Genomic DNA, 21281 nt, shown 5'->3' with positions numbered 1-21281 from the left:
TTATTATTATTATTATTATTATTATTATTATTATTATTATTATTATTGTTATTATTGTTACTGGCTTACTGACATCTTTCATTCTGATGTTTAATAAGTTGCTTAGTCATCTGTTGTTGTAAGATTGTTACTAAACCAAGAAGCTAATTAACACATCTTCAAAACCCCTCACATCATATATCCTATTTTGTAATATTAATATTGTTTCTTGATCCCCCCCCCCCCCCCCCGGGTTTCACTTTCATAATAAAAGTAAAAATCATAACTAATCAGTGGGAAAGAGCCGAGCCGAGCCAAGTACCTGTCCGTTTTGACTTACAAGGGCTTGATCTCGGCTCGTGAGTTTTTTTTAAGCACGGGCCCAGCTCGTTTATTATATATGAATTAATAATTTATCTACATTTTTTTTGTTACTTTTATACATTTGGAGAAAAACCGTAAACGAGCCTAAGCTCAGATCGAGCTCGTTTAGTACCTTAAACGAGCAACAACTCGGGCTTAGGAAGGGGACCCTACACTTTTTGTGCAATTAAATTGAAGTTTAAACGTCTTGTGACATCATTTGTTTTGTGTTTGATCAATATCTTTCTTCTTGTTAGGAATAATGCATCTGATTCGCGGGGCAAATAAAGCACCCAAGCTAGCACAAAAAGATTTCATTAGCAACATGCCTGATGATGTGCTAACTAATATTCTCGATCGCCTGTTATTACTAGATGCAGTCAGGACTAGTATCTTGGCGAGAAACTGGAGATTTAATTGGACTTTGCTTAGTCATCTTGTGTTTGACGAGAACTTCTATTACTATTTAAGGAGAACAAATGGCGAAAGTAAGTTTGGGAGAATTATAAATACGCTTCTTCTTCGTATTAAAGGTACCATAACAAAGTTCTCTCTATGCATGCGTGACGAACCGGATGATACAGATATTGCAAATTGGATTTTGCTCTTGTCGGAAAAACGAGTTAAAGATCTCACCATTTGCAAGATGGGTATTCTTCACCAACTTAAGTTGCCTAGCCATCTTTTCTCTTGTTTAAAGTTGAAACGTTTGAAACTTAACAATTGTTGTTTGAGTCCCCCGCCTACTTTTCGTGGTTTCCCAAACCTATTGAGCTTAGAGCTGCATCTGATACGATTTGAAACGTGTGACCTTGGGGGGTTTCTTACTTGCTCCCCTTCACTCGAGATTTTGATATCTACATGCATGTTAAAAGCAGTTCGGATAGCAAAACTTGAAAATATCAAAATATTATCTATGTATTTATATAGGCTCAATACAATCTTTGAGCTTCTAGACTCTCTTCCAAAACTTCAAGAGCTTGAGTTGAATTTTTTTACCTGCATGGTAATAATGCTAACTTGTGTCTTTTAACAATCTGATAAATAATAAGTAATAATATTTTCAAAATTTAAATTACTTTTCTTGTAGACAAAAGGCTTTCTACCGGCTTTCCCAGCCTCAAGGCTCTTAAATTGTCAAAAATATGTTTAGACGATAGTATGAAGTTATCATGTGCCTTTGAATTGATTAGGAGCTTCCCGAATCTGCAGACTCTTGAAATCACATCATGTCGCTTGGTATGTATAATTCTGCTCGTCTTATGATCTAATATATATATATTTGCATTTGAATACTAGTTTGCTATTCTTGCAGCGTGATGGCGTGTCTCCACCAGTAGACTGCAATGCAACGGGGCTGCTGAAGCTTCGTAGTGTGATGTTTGAATATTTGAAAGGCTCAGAGAATGAGTTATGTTTGTTAAAGTATTTACTTGCGTGTTCCCCTTTCCTGAAAATGATTGTTATTCGTTCCAACTTTTGCTCTAAGATTACGTCGGATGAAAAGTTGGAGTTTGCTAGTAAGTTGTTGAAGGTGCATCGAGCTTCCTCGGTAGTTGATATCGTTCTATCCTAATTTTAATTGTTGTAAACTTCTCTTTTATTTCCCGGGTATTTGTATGAATTTATGGCCCTCTTGTGTTTGAATTATGGTGACATTTTGTTTCTTACTTTGGAACATGAACTTAGTTAAGGTTTTAACACATGTCAAATTTGTATTGGTTGAAAGTGGGTCTCGTTTATTTTTCACAAAATTCAGTGTCCATAAAGTGGTGGCTAAGGATTAGCCATCTTAGTCGGTTGTTACCTTCACGTATCACTTGTTTATAAACTCAATGACTGAATGAATGTGGGCTAAAATAGGCGTCTCACTTGCTTTATACACTTGGAATGTAAATGATTGGCTCGTGAGTTAATTTACAAACTTGATATCGATTCTTACTCGCATATTATATATTTTTTTAAATAAATAATGATTAAAAAACAAATGTGTGAGTAGGAATCATTATCAAGTTTGTAAATTAACTCACGAGCTAAGTTCAAGGTTTAGATATAAAACTCGAAATCTCTTAAGCTACACGAGTCAAGATCCTGCTCGATTGAGCTCATTTACATTCTAAGTGCATAAAGTAATCTTAACACATTATTATTCATCAATCAACACATAATAAAATCCTTCCACAATATTTCATAAAATTCAACTCCATATGCATCTTAACATTAAACAAAAGATGAGTCAAATTTAAGAGAATGCATTCAAAAGCCGAAATCGATTTCAGCTACCGGGGAGGCTCGATGGAGCTTCAACAACTTCTTAGCATGAAACAACTGTTCAACGGGCTCTAGTTTGAAGTCCCACACTATATGAATCTTTTTCAGGGAAGGAGAACACGCAAGGAAATACTTTATAAAATATACTTCATTCTCTAAACCTCTGAAATTTCTAAACTCGACACTCTCAAGCTCCATCATGTTGTACTCTACCTCCGGATTTGGAATTGGAATCGATATTGGAAATGGGTCATCAGCCTGCAAGAACGACTAGTATTTGAATGCAAAATTACACATATATCATATATGAAATTATAATATTATATGACAAGTACGGAGTGTGATCGGTACAGACCTGCTGAACTGCTATGAATTCAAGGGTCTGCAAATTTGGGAAGTGCCTGATAATTTCCAAAACACGCGATAACATAATTCCATTGCCAAATTTTATGCTTGTTATTTTGAAAGCCTTGAGGTCGGGAAAGGCGGTCGTGAACTGCTTTATAGCACCACCTTGTGTCAACTATACGAAAGTGGTAATAAAAGTCATAAATATAATGATTTGCAGTAAAAATAGGCACAAAATTTTACTATGATCATTTTAGAATAGGCCTGTAACAAACTGAACGTTTAGTGAACTGTTCGTGAACCGTTTGGCGGGAAGTTTGTTTATGTTCGTCCGTTTAATAAACGAACGAACATGAACAAAAGTGTGTGTTCGTTTGATTAAATGAACGAACATGAACACATGTTTCGCTCAGTCATTCATGTTCGTGAACGTTCGTTCATTTATGTTCGTTTATGATCGTTTATGTACATTTTTTATGAAACTTTGGATTAATCATCTACTTAAGTGAGCACATTTATGTTCCTTTGTGTTCATTTATTTCGTTTATGTTTGTTTGTGTCCGTTTACGTTTGTTCATATATGTTCATTTATGTTTGATTATCTTTGTTCAATTATGTTCATTTATGTTCGTTTGTGTTCGTTTAGATTTTAAATGAACGAACATGAACGAACACGAACATGTTAATTTTTTAAATGAACGAACATGAAGACAAATATCTGTCTAACTAAGTGTCCATGTTCGTTTAAAGTTAAATGAACGAACACGAACATACACTTATTCGTGTTCGTTCCGTTCGTTAACATGCCTATTTTAGATTATAAAAATAAAATAATAATAATAATAATAATAAAAAGGACCATTGATTTTAAATGAACGAACACGAATAATAATAATATTCGTGTTCGTTCCGTTCGTTAATTATGTTCATTTATGTTCGTTTGTGTTCGTTTAGATTTTAAATGAACGAACATGAACGAACACAGACATGTTAATTTTTTAAATGAACGAGCATGAAGACAAATATATGTCTAACTAAGTGTTCGTGTTCGTTTAAAGTTAAATGAACGAACACGAACATACACTTATTCGTGTTCGTTCCGTTCGTTAACATGCCTATTTTAGATTATAAAAATAAAATAATAATAATAATAATAATAATAATAATAATAATAATAATAATAATAAAAAGGACCATTGACTTCAACTTAGCCTTACATTGTAATCTTGAAAATCCAAACTAAGCTCTTGAAGTTTTGGAAGACAACCCATAAGCTCAAAGACGTTACAAGAACTCGTAGCCTCAAGATGACACAATGGAAAAGATAATATTTTGAGATTTTCAAGTTTTGCAATCTCAGCTAGTTTCACGCTGCTTCCGGAATAAGAAATATAATCCAGTTTCAAAATCTCAGGTAAAGGACACCGAGTAATAAACCCCCCAAGGTCACCGCCTCCAAACTCTACGCAACATAACTTTAAGCTCAATAGGTTTGGAAAACCGCGAACACCAGATGGAGGATTAAAACAACAGCCGGAAATTCTCAAATGTTGCAACTCCAAACACGAGAAAATATGGGTAGGCAAATTCACGTGCGGTCTAGTCCAATATTCGAGAGTGAGGTCCTTAATTCCTTTGTTAGACACGAACATAATCAAATGAAGAATATCTTCAACGTTCAACAAGGTGAGGTCAAGGAAAAACTTTGTTATAGCGTCATTAAAATGAAGAAGAAGTCTACTTGCAATCATCCCAAAACTATTTTCGCCTCGTCTTTCTATTAAATACGCAAAGAAGTTCGCATCGCACACGACTTCACTAAGCATAGTCCACTTAAACCTCCAGTTTCTCGACAAGATACCGGTCCTCACTGCCTCTTGTAATGGCAGACGATGCAGAATATTGTTTACCACATTATCTGGCATCATGCTAATAAAATCTTTTGGTCCGAACTCGGATTCCATTAGTCTAGCAACAAGACAAATACTAAACATAATTAAACATAAACATTGTTATTATTTTTATTTAAAATCTATCTAATGAACCAAAGCAGATGCTATTAAATTACTTTCATAATAATAAACAGAAAAGAATCATAAGTTTCATCCTTATCAGTGTTGTAAAAATCATCAATAATTGGTGGGGTACTGATTAATTTTCAGCTAATCGGTGCAACTAATTGCTAGTCGGCCCAAATCGGATTTTTTTATAAGGTAGTCGGACCTTCATGTTAACCCGTAACCCCAGTTATTGGGTTTTCTGATTGATTTGTTATGTTTACGTGTAATTGTTTGTGTTAACTAAGGGTGCAAACGAGTCGAGCTTTTTCGAGCTCGAGCCTCAGATAAAGCTCATTTAGTTATCGAGCCTGAGCTCGAGCCTTGTGCATTTTTAAGTTTAAGCTCTTTCAGACTTTATCTATTATTATAACACTTCATAGCCGAGCTCAAGCCGAGGTTTGGCTCGTTTAAAGCACTAAAACGCGATCGAGCCGAGCTTAGGCTTATTTTTAAGATTTTTTATCCAAAAATATTTAAAAAAATAAAAATGTATATAACTTAATTAATAAATAATAAACGAGGCAAACTCGAGCTTTCGAAAATGGGCGCGAACCGAACCGAGCAGAGCTGAGATCAAGCCCTCATAAGTCAAAATGAGCCGAGCTCGACTCATTTACACCCCTACTTTGAACCATACTATGTGAACTACTTTTTTATATGTAAATATTCAAAACTATATGTCTATATGTATAGATCAAAAGGGGAATGAATGATGAATATTAACTGCTACTAGTTTTTATATTTAAGTAATAAAAGAGAAAAGGGCTTTTATTCTTTAGCCTAAAAAAACAGCCCATCCGGTTAACCGGTTATTAGTAGAGCTATCCAAAACACTCGTCGCTCGCTCGAAAAATACTCGGAAAATGCTCGTTTAATTTCGGCTCAGTTTGAAAACGAACCAATCTACGCTCGGTTCGGTTCGGTTCGATTTACTCAAATTATATATATATATATATATATATATATATATATATATTCATATAATTATTTAAATCATTTTCAAATTTCTCACTCTGTCAGTTTCATAATTACTTTCATAACAAAAGTAAAAATCAGGACTAATCGGTGAGAAAGAGCCAAGCGAGTACCGGCTCGTTTTGACTTATGAGGACTCGAGCTCGGCTCGTGAGTTTTTTTTTTCAAGCACAGGCCCGGCTCGGTTATTATATATTAATTAATTTATATACATTTTATTTATTATTTTTATATATTTGGAAAAAAAACCTTAAACGAGCCTAAACTCAGCTCGAGCTCGTTTAGTACCTTAAACGAGCAACAACTCGGCTGTTAAATGTTAACTTAATATATAGAAGTCCAGAAGAGGTCAAACTTCAATATACACAAAGCTCATTAAGGTTTGACAAGCCTCTCATACAAGGCTCGATAACTACACGAGCTTTGTTTGAGGCTCGGGCTCGGTACGTTTACACCTCTAATTGGTGCAATTAATCGCTAGTCGGCCCAAATCGGAATTTTTTTAAAGGCGATTGGACCTTGGTTTTAACCCGTAACCCAGTTATAGGTTTGAACTATACTATGTGAACTTGTAAGTATTTATTTATGTGAACTACTTTTTATATGTTATTATTCAAAATTATATATAATTCCAATCCGATTAATCAAAGACTAAGAGCATGTTTGGGATTGAGTTTAAAAAATGCTTATTGACTTATAACCATTTTGAACAGCCATGATTTGGGGCTTTTGGAAAAATGTTTTTTAACCCTTTTAAAAAGGTAAAATAAAAAAGATTTTTGTGATTGCCAAACACATTTTAACTTATTCGCTTTTTTAAAACATCAGTGTGCTCTAATTGCTAGTTAGTCATGCTGTGGGTTGAGAGTTGAGACTAGCAATTAATTGGGATTAATAGGATTGGATTTGATACGTAAATTTTTAAAACAGATATCTATATTCCAAATTTTATATATATATATATATATATATCATTTTTCAATTTTGATAGATTTTTGACCAAATAGCCACTGGGCCATGTGTTCGGTGGGCCACAGACTATCGATTAATCGGTGATTAATTAATAGATCGAAGTGAGAACTTACACTGGAGAGATGATCGCAGATCGCCTAGAGATGAAATTAGGGCATAATTCGTTTATAGATGATCAAAAGGTGAATGATGAATGGTAACTGCTATTAGTGTTTATTAAAGTGAGAAAAAAAAACGGGTTTTTATTCTTTAGCCCAACAAAACAGCCCATCCGGTTACTGGTTGACAACTTGACATAGATTTATAAATCGGGTTTTTCTAATATCTGGTTGCGTATGGAATCAGGTATTTGAATACGCCACTTCTAGGTATTGAAAAAAACATATTTTCGGGTATCTTGGGGCTTTTTTTCTGGATAATTCTCGGGTATAGATTGTGTGTTTTAAAGGCTACACTATTTGGGGTATTTTTCGAGTATTTGAAAAAACCGGTTTCGAGTATTGAAAAAACTTGGTTCCGGGTATGGAACCGGTTTCGGTTTTCGGATATTACTGGGTACAAATCGGGTCTGTTACCAGGTACGGGTTTTGGTACTAAAATGCATACTATATCCGGACCCTATGAGATGGGTCGGGTACGGGTTAGGATTGTTTTTCGGTCCAGTTTTGGGTTCGGGTTTTTTGTGCACCTCTAGTGATAGGGTTGTCTAAATCACTTGTCGCAAGCTCGGAAATGCGGGTTCGATTTCGGCTCGGTTTGGTTCGTGTACACTCATATAATTATTTCAATCATTTTCAAATTTCTCTTACTCTCTCAGTTTCATAATTTCATATGTTTGCTTTCAATTTTTAGGACTTAAAAAATTTGTTTTCATATACATTATTTCCAACTTCAATCTTTGTAAGCTACTACAAGTCTCTACAAGCTACTAATTTATTTTTATGTATATCATACTAGGTTATTAACCCGTGTACGACACGGGTGGAAATATTGAAATTTTCGAACAAACACACGTCATTTGAAAGGTTAACATAAGTTGTTATATGTTATTACATAGAAGGCATTCCCTAATTAAACTTTTATTAAAGTGACTACAATCTGCAGTAAATTATGTTTCAAACTCTTTAACATCATTACCTTATTTAAAATTAATTTTATTATATAATTCTTTTTTTAATTGTATACAATAATCTTGACATTTATGCATACAAAAAATTATTTAGTACAGTTGTATTGTAATAGATAATTTCGACATAATTATAAAAATTTTAAAATCAAATAGGTTAATTAGTCAACTTCCAAAAAATATGAAAGGTTTTTATTATTTTTGAAATAATAAATGGTGTGTTTATTTTAAACATTAATTAAGGTCAAATATAAGAAAATGAAAAGGTTTGTTGAGATTGAAGAGTATAGAAAGCTTTAAAAGTTTGTTGCTAATTGGTCAATTTTCGTATTTAATCAGGTTTAAATGTCTTATGAATATTAAGAAAAAATTAAGATACAAACGTCAAAAAGTGTTAAACTAAAACTAAAAAACAAACATTTAAAATAACCTCTTAGTGAATAAGATTTAAAGTGTCTAGTTTTGGGATCATTGATACCATGTGTCTTTGCCCATTCTTTAATCTGTAAACAATCATCAAAATTTAAAAAGACAAATGTTATTTGCTTCCCTTATAGCTACATATCCACTCTTAACCTCATAAACTTACATATCATACTTCTTGTTTATTAAAATTTAAACATGTTTTGGCGACCTTAATTAAAAGTTTAAAGTACGAATTTATATGATTGTATAAAAAACGAAAATACATTAACTAATAATTAATTTTTGTTTACATTAATAAAAACATGAAAATTATAGAAATTTCAATAGAAACATAAATACATTATTTAATAATTAATTCTTGGTTAACCTAACTAAAACACGTATCGTAAGAATCTTTATAAAAACATAAAAACATTAATTAATTAATAAAAATATTTATTGGTTACCTTAATTAAAACACGGAAATTAAAAAATTATAATAAAGAAATATTTGTTAACTTAAATGCGCGTTTGAACTAAAATCATTTTACTCAGAACTCGCATTTTCCCTAACATGTTTCGATATGTGACCCGAGAGCCTGTTCTGACAAACATTTTTAAATAATACTACAATATAATCATTCAAAGTTTCCGTATATACTTTGAAATTGCTTACTTTGGCATTGCCAATACAACATGTGAATTACATATGACATTGATGCATTTGAAAATCTCATGCTCTTCAAAATAGTTGGTTGTAACCTGATAAATTATATCCCACATTACTTGAATACTAATATCATATCGTATTAAACACTAAAGAAATAATATTAAACATTAAACATAATTCATAATGCATGATTAAATGTGACTTTTATTATTCCATAGTTCAAATAACATGGGTGTTGTAGAAAACATTAATAGTCAATCATTTAAATTTAAAACTATTTTGAAAAACATTAATATAGTCAAATCAATTAATTTATTGCTGGAAAACATTAATATAGCCAAATTAATTAATTTCATAACTGATTTGGAAAACATTAATATAGTCAAATCAATTAATTCCATAACTGTTTTTGAAATAATAAATAAACAATATAAGATTTAGTGAAATCGGTCACAAACCTTTATAAATAGATAATATAAATAGAAATGAGAATAAATTAATAAAATTATAATAATGTCTAAATTTACCAACATTTGAGTGAAATTATATTAATACAAATAGTCAAACTGAGTCAAATGATTAATTTATTCAAATCCGGTTTTTTAAAATATAGTCAAAGTCCAACTGTATAACATATTTTTGTAAACTTCATATAAATGTTGAGAATTCGAATTTGAAAGTCGTTTAGATACATATAACTTTACATCAATATATAAATTAATGAGAACAAATGTATTGATTATATAGCATAAATTGTTCAACTTTTTTTTGTAAAAATTCATATAAATAGAAATGAGAATAAATTATTATTATTAAAATTATAATAATGTTCAAATTTACCAAAATTAGAGTCAAATCATATTAGAAAAAATGGGCAATTTCATAGAATAGTAACCAAGTTTCAAAAGTGTTCCAATTAGGTCACTCAACTTTAAAAAGTGTTCCAATTAGGTCACTCAACTTTCATATTTTATTAAATTAAAGGTTTTAACATGTTTTTTTAATGTTTTTATTTTTTGTTTCACATAGGAAATATTTTTATCTTTTTTTTGATGTTGACGTTGAGTGGTGACGTGAATTTTATTTTTTATTTTTTAATTTTAATATAATTAACGTTTTTTTAATTTTTTTTAAAAATATAACTACATATATTGCAAATTTCGACCCCCACATATTAGCCTCCATTTCTTTCTTAACAAACAAAAAAATCGGTGACACTCGATTTGAAGATTTATTGACCCGATTTGAGAAAAATATGCATTAGTGACCTAATTGGAACACTTTTGAAAGTTGGTTACTATTCTATGAGATATTCCCTAGAAAAAAAAAATAGTCAAATTCAGTCAAATGGTTAACCTCTTAAAATTCGGTTTGTGAGGTCAAGAATTCGAATTTTAAAATTGCTTAAATTAATATTTTTTACTATTCACTTAAGGGATTTAGTTGAAATTGACATTAAATTTATCATAACTTGAAGTATTTAGAAGAAACTATTTTTTTTATTTAAGGCATGAATATTAAATAATTATGAAGTGAGTTTATAATTATGGATGGTATTCAAAAAATTAAAAAGGGTTGAAAAAAATTAGTCAAATTAGGAATGGGAATTATGTTTAAATATGTAAATGTTATTTAAACCTATTCAATATAAATGGTTAAATAGTTAATTTATTCAAATTCGGTTTTTTAACAAATGGTGAAAGTAAAATTCTATAACATGTTTTTGTAAATTTCAAATAAATGGTGAGAATTGAATTTTGATATTTGTTTATATATATATATATATATGTATGTAGGTATATGACATTTGAATGGTGAAAATCGGTTTCTAAAATGCCATATTAAATCTGTATAAATCTAAAAATGGAAAGTAAGATAATATTGGAAAGTATAATAATGTTTTAAATTGCGTTGACATTGATGATTTAATTGAACTTTGACCAACAACAATATAAGATTGATTATCTTACTGTAGATAATTTAATGTCTTATGGAATAATCAACTAAATTTCATTTACGGATTATATAATAATCAATTGAATTACATAAATTGTGAAAAATAAATAAATACATGAATACTAACAGAAATATACATCAATATTAAATAAAAATAAAAGACATCTTATCAAACAATCCTCAATCAATGAAATTAGCTATATCAAGTTCGGACAATAACCTGAAATGATAAAATTAAATATTAATATTAATATCACATAATAAATAAATTACAAATTATGGAAGATTTGAATCATGTGAACAAATGTAAAATTGATGTTATGATTTACAACAGGAAAAATTGAATCACGTCACCGGAAAAACGAAATAGTGAAGATCTCCATTGAATCTTCGATTTTGATATATAACCTAAACAGATTATAAGAAAAAAATCACATAATTATTAATATAAACACAAAAAAATGGAAAACAAAAATAATTATAACTGATATAAAACCTTACTGGAATAATATGATAAGAATATCAAATAGAGTATGTAGTATAACTACCGGAATAACATTAAGAAATTTACGATCATGTTTTGTCAAATATTTCTTCTTAAAGTTTATCAATGATTCTATATAAGAATCATAATTTATGGCAATGAAAAATCATGTACCAAGAATAATTTGTTGGTACATAATATATATACAACAAAAAAATAAAATAAAAGATAACGTCCTCAAAGAAAAAAATCACAAATTAAAGAAGTAAGTAGTTAATGTAATAATAGAAAAAAATAATGAAATGAATGGTAAGAAATAAAAAAACTTACAAATGTTTGATATAGAGGATGTCAGATGAACAATAGTCAAAATTAAATTGCATGGAAATGAACATAAATACAATATATAAGAGGCAAATTTTTGAATTTATTTTACATCTCATTTATTGTTGATAAATGAGATGAAATGGAATGTTTGACTAATCTTTTGAAAAATAGCTAATTTAGACATGATGTAATTAATTTCAAATTAAAAGCTGTAACCTTGCTATTTTAAAGAAGAAATCGAAAGTTGCTAAAAAAAATAAAAGATTTCCAAATATATTGACCTACAACTAATTATTAGTAATTGAATTTATTTTTGATTTATTTAATTGTTAAGAAAATTAGAGAAGTGGAAGATATATTTGGAAATAAAGGGAATTGTCCAATAGAGAGGAGCCATGTGGAGGTAAACTAATTTGTTTTAATAGTATAGTATGATTTAACTTCAAACCTTTTTTAGTAGGACTGGCTTCGCTATTCAAAAGGGGTTAGCGGCGTAGCTTGTTACTCGTTTGCCTGCCACTTTATTGTAAACGTTTTCTAGAAATGGAAGTTATTCATAAAAAAACCATTTTTCTTATACTAAATTTTAAAGGAAAAAACAAATAAGTAATGCTCGAAACTCGCTCGATGTCTATCGAAAAATGATCGCTAGGTTTGTAAATTAGCGGCACGGCTCAGTTTGGTTTGTAAACAACCCAAGCACGAGCAAGACATTGAATGGTTTGGCTCGTCTCGTGAACCGTCCTAGTTATTTGGTTATTGGGTTATCGGTTAGTAACCAAATAGATTATCCGAAAACCGGTTATAATAACTAGTTTATTAAGAATAACAATAAATTCAATATTAAAATATAAAATAAAATCAGTAAAGTTATATTATTTATTTATTTTTGATATTTTTGAATTAAAAAAACATATAAAAATAATAATAAACCGCGAATACATTTTTTTTACATCAAATCATCGCGGTTGTCGTCTTCGCTTAGTGTTTATCAAATCATAGGGTCCATTGGGTTTGATTTTGGCGTGGCTCTGCATCAAAACTAGTGGTGCAAACAATCCGAGCGGCTTGCGAGCTACTTGAGCTTGGATCGGTATAAAGCTCGAAACGACCTGAGCTTTTTATAGCTCGAGCTAAGCCCGAACCTCAAATAAAGCTCGTTTAGTCATCAAGCGTGAGCTTGAACCTTGTATGGGAAGCTCGTTTAGGCTCGTTGAGCCTTGTGTACTTTCAAGGGTGACCTCTTTTGGACTTCTACGTATCAAGTTAATACTTCACAGCCAAGCTCGAGCCGAGCCTTGGCTCGCTTAAGGTACTAAATGAGCTCGAGCCGAACTTAGGCTCATTTAAGATTTTCCTCAAAAATATATAAGATAAAAAAAATTATAAAAATTAAGAAATAAATAATAAACTAGCTGAGCCTGAACTTGAAAAAACAACTCACGAGTTGACCTTGAGCCCGAGCTTGAATAAATAACTCACGAGCTGAGCTCTAGCCTTAGAAAAAGAGCTCGAAACGCTTTTCCTGTTGCAACTTCATCTCCATGTAAGTTTTTCCAAACAGATAGGTCGTGTTCGAGATTTGTAATATGTTTTATAACTATTAATTAAAGTCAATTTCGCTAAAAATGATTTGTGTTAATCTGTTATGATTATTTGGTTAAAGTTGTTGGATAATAATTTAATTAACAGATTAATCATTTCTAACTGAAAAAAATTATGTGTAGTTTATAACAAAATATGTCCTGTTGTAAAATTAATTAAGCTATTAGTTCAATGGTAAATGAATACAAATGTGCAGCAAATAAAAAACAAGTTCAAGAAAAATAAAAGTAAAATTAAGCGAGATCGATTTCAGCTGTCGAGGAGGCTCGGTGGAGCTTCAACAACTTCATAGCGAACATCAAACTTTCATCGGGCATCACATCAAACGCGAGGGGGTGAATAACAATCTTTTTCAGAAAAGGTGAACACGCAAGTAAATACTTTATCAAACACGCTTCGTTATCTGAACCTCTCAAATTCTTAAACTCCACACTCGTTAGCTGCAACGGGCCCATTGTTTTGTAGTTTACCTCCGGAGGACAAATTGCAGGCGTCTGGTCATCACCCTGCGATAATAACAAACTAGCATTAAGACGCGAAAACAATATAGGAGATTATAAGACAAACAATATGTTATATGTATATCAGTATATAAAAAACATACCCAATCACTTGCTGTGATTTCAAGGGCCCGTAGATTCGGGGAACTCCTAATCAATTCAAGAGCACACGAAAACATAATACCGTTGCTTAAATCTATGGTAAATAATGTAAGCGACTTGAGGCACGAAAATGTCGCAGGTAACGTCTTTTTAGCACCACCTTCTGTAAACTGTAAAAAATGTGAATATTAGTAGTAATCAGAGGCGAGGCTTGGACATATGCGCCGAGGGGGGGGGGACTCAATATCAATAAAAAAAACTCATAAACGAGAGAGGGGAAAGGCTCAAAATTTCGCCCGAAAACGAGTTAATTTACACTATGTATAAAAAATTTCGGTCGAAAAAAAGATAAATTTACACTACCGAGCAAAAAAAACTGAGGGGTCGGGGCCACCCCTGGCCCTAACTAAGCTACGCCAAGGGTAGTAATTATATTATGTAAAAATGAAACTAAATTAGTAAATTTAACCTTACCGTGCACTTAACAAACTCCAAACGAAGTTCTTGAAGTTTTGGAAGACAACCGACGTGTTCAAGGATACTAGTGATCGTCACGTTGTCGACATGACACAATAATATAGATAACATTTTGAGATTTGCGAATTTTGCAATATTAACTAGTTTCACTTTACCCGTGGGGAGAATACTCAAGTTCATCTCAGGCGATTGATGCAGACGCTTGAACAAAATATCATGAAAGAAACGTCGATAACGCATGTTCAAAATCTCAAGTAAGGGACACTGAGTAATAAAGTCGCCAAATTTACTACTTTCAAAATGCAGCAGACCCGACTCAAAGCTCAGTAGCTTTGGAAACCCACAAAAACTAGCGGGAGGATCAAAACGACAGTACAAAAGCTTCAAATGTTTCAACTCTAAACACGAGAAGAGATGGGTAGGCAACTCGAGTGGCGGACCATTCATCTTACAAATGGTGAGATCCTTAACGCCTTTTTGAGACAAGAACAAAATCCAATGTGCGATATCTTCATTGTCCAATACCGAGAAGAAACATCGGTCGTCTATGTAGAGGTAAAACTTTGTTATGGCACCTTTAATATTAAGGAGAAGTCTACTTATTATTCTCCCGAACGTACTTTCCGCGTGTCTTTGTATTATATATAAATAAAAGTTCTCGTCAAATTCGAGTTGGCTAAGCATAGTCCATTTAAACCTCCAGTTTTTAGCCAAGATACTGGTCCTCACTGCATCTTGTAATGGCAAACAATCCAGAATATGAGTTACCACATTATCCGGCATGCTGCTAATAACATCTTCTATTTCCATTATTCTAACAAAAAGCCAAATATTAATCATTAACATAAATGGATGGAATTAATTGCCATGGCATTGAGATGAGTGTGTTTAACCGACCCGAATACCTAACCCGACCCTAAGCGAACCCAACCTTAAATGTATCGGTTATCGGGTATTTTTAGTCAACAAAAACCAGAAAAACACAACCCAAGGCCACCCGATACCGAGCCCGACCCAAAGCCACCTGAACCCGAATTAGAAATTTCTCAATTAAAATACGATCATTTTTTTTAACTGTACCTGAATACCGAACCCACTCCAAAGCCACCCAAGCCAGAATTAGAAAATACCTGAAAAACCCAAACCCGACCAACCCGGAAAGGTCATAGTCATTTTTATCAACAATAGACCCAAACAACCCGACCCTAAGCCATCCCAACCCGAATTAGAGAATACCAAAAAAAACCCAAACCCGAACCTTAAATGGGTCGTTGTCATTTTTACTCAACAACCCGACCCAAAGCCACCACAACCCGAATTAGAGAATACCCGAAAAAACCCAAACCCGACCGACCCGAACATTAAATGGGTCGGTGCCATTTCTCTCAACAAAAAACCCGGACAGCCCAACCCGAAGCCATCCGAACCCAAATTAAAGAATACCAAAAAAAACCCGAACCCGACCAACCCAAACCTTAGATTTGTTGGTTACCGGGTCAATTTTTCTCAAAAAAAAAAACCCGAACAACCCGACCCGAAACCCGAAACAATATTGGCGGGGATGAAGTTTTAATCCCCAAATCAACAATTTTGTAAAGATGATAAAAAAAACTTATAAAATATAATCTAACCTTTAAAATCAAAACCCCCTTATTATTATTTCCGACGAGTGATTGCTAATGAATTAATGATCCATTTTTTCCGGCGTATTGTTTACTCCCAGTAGTTTAATTATCAGTTTCAAATTTTATGTTATTTTGAGTAAGTACAGTTTGCATCCTTGTGTTATTAGAACCGGATCAACTTTTTATTTCGTTTACATCGCGTATTATAATTACACTAAAAAACATTATATTTTTCTTTCTTATTAAATTAAATAATATTTTTTATACATTTATTTTTACAGTTTATGTTTACACTACTGACAACCAATTTCAAAAAATATTAAAAAATAAATGGCGGGCAAACAAACTTTTCCCAAAAATTACAAAAAGAAATACTAGCTTTTGTCTCTCCTCTATTCACAACCGCTCTTAACCTTATCATATAATCTACAAAATTCTCTCACGTAAATCTGGGAATGGGTGAGGAATGCTTTAACTCGTAAAAGATTGATTCCTAGGGTCTCATTAAATCCTTAGACGCCACTCGGGTATTTTGCCATGTTGTAATCATTGGTCATTCATAGCGCTAGTTAGGAAAATAGTGTAATTTAGGAGTAGTGTAGTTTATTATTAATAAAAATTGATAACTTTGTCAAAAATGTTTTAAGTAGGTCACTCAATTTTAAAAAATGTTCCAATTAGGTTACTAACTTTCATATTTTATTTTAATTATAGGTTTTAACATTTTCATTTAGCATGTTTTTCTTGTGTTTCAATAAGAAAATATTTTTATCTTTTTTTCGTGTTAATGTGAAGCGGTGACATGAAATTTTACTTTTTATTTTCAATATAATTTATGTATTTTTATTTTTAAATATAACTACATATATTTCAAATCCCAACCTCCACATATTCTCCTTCATTGCTTACTTGACGCACAAAAAATCCAATGAGGCTCGATTTAAAGATTTTGTGACCCGATTTGAGCAAAAATTACATTAGTAATCTAATTGAAACACTTATAACTTATTACCTTACAAGTTGTTTTTTCTTTGTAAAAATCTATTTAAAATTTCTTTTATTTGTTTTTCAAAATGATTTTTGTAGCCGAAATATACTTAGTTTCACTTACTATATTCTGCAATAATGCTATAATGCCTAGCATGACAAAGTATTTTAAACACCTAAAAAGTATAGGTTTAGATTCCAAAAAAAGCTATATGCCTTTAAGAAAAAAGTAACTTTTTTATCATGGCAAGTAAACTAAACAATTGATATTTAAAACCAAACCAAATTGGAGTGACTTTGGTTTGCTTTATGATTTTTCATTTACTACGTCTTTATTATAAAAAATGATTAAAGGTTTAATTCATGCATAATCATTTCGTAATGAAAATTTAGGTTGTTAAGATTACTTTGTTACAGTTATTTGTTTATAGATTTCTTGGTTTCAATCTGAAAAATAGTCTGTGTAAATTAGTAACAATTTTAGTGACATAAATAAACATATAAACTTTAATTTATGATTAACCATGGTTTTAGTTTAGACATTGTTTATTCATACATACATTTTGCTATTTTGACACCCTTTTTACACAGGGGCATTTACATATATCCCCTTCCTAACTTCTTTTATTACATATATCCCCAATGCTAAATATTTAATTACATATATACCCTTCCTAAACCACATATATTACATATCTCCTCATTTCATTTAAATTAACTAACTAAATGACCATTTTACCCTTAATGAACAAATTTACATATATCCCCTCGTACACTAACCAATACTTATATTGAAATATGGTTGTTTAATATAGAATTATACCAACCAGTTATTCAAATAAAATTTAATAATTACTGGTATATACTTACAATCTCAAATAAGCCATTATCCCATCCATCTCCAGTTTAAAAAACAATCTGTATTAAAGACTATACATATACAGATTATAAGATGCAAAAAATTAGGGTTTACAGATTAAATAGCAACCCCCTTTATATAAAAGTAATTTGAACTATCGATCCCACCGAGTAAAATAGACTAACAAACACATACATACGGATCCACAAATTCATTCGCATATTCAAAAGAAGTTCAAAACAACTAAAACTAGTAGAGATCATACATATATGCTTATAGTCGTATACGCAGCAAGAGACACGTTGAAGAAAAGTAAAATTAGTGAAGATCGATTTCAGCTTTGGGGGAGGCTCGATGGAGCTTCAACAATTTCCTAACAAACAACTTTTCATCGGACGATACTAGTCTCGAGTGGGGATGAATAACAATCTTTTTTAGGAAAGGGGAGCACGCAAGCAAATACTTAATCAAGCATAACTCATTCTCAACACCTTTCAAATCTCCACATTCCGAAGCTGCAACGAGTTCATTGTGTTGTAGTGTACCTCTGGAGAACACATTGCAGGTGTAGAGTCATCATTCTGCAAGAATAACTAAAATTCAATTGCATAACTATGTATGAGACTACAAGACAAGCGATATTATACGTACTGAATCATTTGTGACGTCAAGGGTCTGTAGATTCGGGAAGCTCCTAATCAATTCAAAAGCATATGATAACATAATATTGTTGCATAAATCTATTGTTAATAATGTAAGAGTCTTGAGACTTGGAAAGGTGCTAAGGAACCTCTTTTTTACACTATCTTTTGTCAACTATGAAAAAAGGTGAGTATTATTAGTAAATAAATTATGTAAAAAAAAAGAGAGAGAGAGTAATTTAGCCTTACCTTGCACTTTAACAAATCCAAACTAAGTTCCTGAAGGTTTGGAAGAAACCCCACAAGTTCAAGGACACTAGTGATCAACACACTATCACACAATGACAAACATAATATTTTTAGATTTCCAAATTTTGCAATATCAACTAGTTTCACTTTGTCAACAGAAACAATATCCATGTCCATCGTCTCAAGTAACTCATGCCGATGATTCTTGATCAATTTATCAAAAAGGGAACGCGGATAACACGTGTTCAAGATCTCAAGTAAGGGACATTGAGAAAGAAACTCCCCAAAGCTACCGCCAAATTGCATCAAACCATACTGAAAACTCAATAGGTTGGGAAAACTACGAAACCTAGCCGGGGGATTGAAACAACATAAAAAAAGCTTCAGATGTTTCAACTCTAAACAAGCGAAGAGATGTGTAGGCAACTTAAGTTGTGGGACATGCATATTCCAAATTGTGAGATCCACAACTCCATTTTTGGACAAGAACAAAATCCAATGTGCAATATCTTCTACATCCAACTTACAACCGTCCTCTATGTAAAGATGAAACTTTGTTTTAACACCGTTAATCTGAAGAAGAAGCCTACTTATAATTCGCCCATAACTTACTTTCTCCATTTGTTTCTCTTAAAAAGAACAAGAAGTACTCGTCAAATATGAGTTGGCTAAGCAAAGTCCATTTATACCTCCAGTTTTTAGCCAAAATACTGGTTCGCACTGCATCTTGTATTGGCAACCGATCCAGTATATAAGTTACCACATTATCTGGCATGGTGCTAATAACATCTTCTTTTCCCATTATTCTAAATAACAAAAATCATAAACATAAATGGAAGTAATATATAGCCATGGCATACATCAACCAAACAAGATGTCGGTGTGCAGAAAACCTAACCGAACTGATTATATTTAACTTTTTAATATTATAAATTATATGTATTTTAATGTAGTATACTTGTATATATAAATGTTTAATAGCAATTTATTCCATGGTAAAAAAATTTGCAAGCCCAAACTTACTTTCAGGCCAAGATTATGCCTAACTATATATTTAGCTATTTTTGGCTCAACACATATTCAAGGTTAACCAACTCGTCATAATCTTTAATATCAAACTGAAACCGACATCTTGGTTATGGTTACGGTCCAAAACTGACCCAAACCGACCCCTGGTACAAGCTACATAACTATACAAAAAATTTATAGTTAAAACTTATAAAAATAAATACATCTAGTCTAAATAAGAATCACAAAATATATTTGAAGCCTATATATAAATGGACAATTGAAGAGGTAGGTCCCAGTAGAGCCCATTTGGTCCCGCAAGACTCACCTTAAACAGGGACGTCTGCGCAAAAACCAACTGGATCCGCAGGACCAACCATGCTCAGAGACGTGACGTCCTTACGCGCAGTACGCAAGCTGTTCCCGCAGGAAATGCCTCCCATGGTGAAGGACTCCGCCTGTTCCCGCAGCCTCGGATACAAGCCATGAGGGAAGGCCACCCGCGCAGCATGGCTACACGCACTAGGTACTTAGCTCTCGTTCAGTGTCACCTGAAGGAATGAGCAAAGCCGGGAGCAATCCCGCACAGAGGCGGGAGGGGGAATACTCCCGCCCAAATAAGCCAGTCTATACTGAAGGACCTTTTACTGTACCTGACGAGGTATGGGCGAAAGATCTGATCAGAGATACGACAGCTCACTGATACAGCATGGCGAGCAGCATGCTCCTGTACTGTATCACTATTAGCCGCTGCCTACTCACCAACTACTGTCATACCACGTGCGTAGCCGGCAGTTGGTGGAAAGGGAACAGTATACAGCAGGCCTGGTCACTATCAGCCGCTGCCTACCCACCAACTACCAGCAGGGCACGTGCGTAGGCTACTGTTGATGAACAGGAACACTGTTGCAGCCGGCCATACCTCCTTGGAAACCTACCTTCGGCTATAAATACCACAAATGGTATGATCATCGACACATTATTATCATATTATCATCATAATATACCTGATATCTGCTCTAGCAATCTCTTAATATACTTTTATATTTAAAGAGCAATCTAGTCTGATTCTCACGCCGGAGGGTGGTCACAAGGAGGAACCCCCCCTTCTCAGTGACGAGCTCACGGTGTCTGTTTTGCAGGTTATCAGAAGAACCATCTTCCAAGGGTCTAACCCCTCGTGGGAAACAGCTATCCAACCCCCAGGTTACCAGTAATCTGCCCGGGGTCCGGTTAGTGTTTCTTCATTGGCGCCATCCGTGCATAAAGCTAGAACTTTATTTTTCTCCAGT

At 32.6% G+C, this 21281-nt stretch overlaps 3 protein-coding genes and 1 pseudogene across 4 annotated transcripts; 1 reads left to right on the top strand and 3 right to left on the bottom strand.

Moving 5' to 3' along the window:
* Positions 1-581: 581 nt before the first annotated feature.
* On the top strand, positions 582-2014 carry LOC143591691 (F-box/FBD/LRR-repeat protein At1g13570-like). The gene is made up of 2 exons (XM_077071827.1): positions 582-1581; positions 1658-2014. The coding sequence occupies exon 1, from the start codon at positions 605-607 to the stop codon at positions 1373-1375; it is 771 nt and encodes a 256-aa protein (XP_076927942.1). The 5' UTR covers positions 582-604; the 3' UTR covers positions 1376-1581; positions 1658-2014.
* Positions 2015-2370: 356 nt separating this feature from the next.
* On the bottom strand, positions 2371-7186 carry LOC143591684 (F-box/FBD/LRR-repeat protein At1g13570-like). The gene is made up of 4 exons (XM_077071823.1): positions 7082-7186; positions 4179-4929; positions 2969-3136; positions 2371-2871 (listed from the first exon to the last, which is right to left on the bottom strand). Exons 2-4 carry the CDS (start codon positions 4923-4925, stop codon positions 2599-2601), a joined length of 1188 nt encoding a protein of 395 aa, XP_076927938.1. The 5' UTR covers positions 4926-4929; positions 7082-7186; the 3' UTR covers positions 2371-2598.
* Positions 7187-12988: 5802 nt separating this feature from the next.
* Positions 12989-16379, bottom strand: LOC143591685 (F-box/FBD/LRR-repeat protein At1g13570-like). Its single transcript, XM_077071824.1, has 4 exons — positions 16252-16379; positions 14618-15434; positions 14146-14313; positions 12989-14047 (listed from the first exon to the last, which is right to left on the bottom strand). Exons 2-4 carry the CDS (start codon positions 15428-15430, stop codon positions 13775-13777), a joined length of 1254 nt encoding a protein of 417 aa, XP_076927939.1. The 5' UTR covers positions 15431-15434; positions 16252-16379; the 3' UTR covers positions 12989-13774.
* Positions 16380-18370: 1991 nt separating this feature from the next.
* LOC143591690 (F-box/FBD/LRR-repeat protein At1g13570-like) lies at positions 18371-19933 on the bottom strand (annotated as a pseudogene). Its single transcript, XR_013145743.1, has 3 exons — positions 18982-19933; positions 18725-18907; positions 18371-18672 (listed from the first exon to the last, which is right to left on the bottom strand). The product of XR_013145743.1 is annotated as an F-box/FBD/LRR-repeat protein At1g13570-like (transcript).
* Positions 19934-21281: the final 1348 nt, after the last annotated feature.

This window comes from Bidens hawaiensis, unplaced genomic scaffold, assembly GCF_021521415.1.
Source record: "Bidens hawaiensis isolate Kalapana, Puna unplaced genomic scaffold, B.hawaiensis_p1.1 tig00039985_1, whole genome shotgun sequence".
Taxonomy (NCBI): Eukaryota; Viridiplantae; Streptophyta; class Magnoliopsida; order Asterales; family Asteraceae; genus Bidens; species Bidens hawaiensis.
The sequence above is the reverse complement of the archived record's forward strand: the minus strand, read 5'-3'. Positions and strand labels throughout refer to the sequence as shown.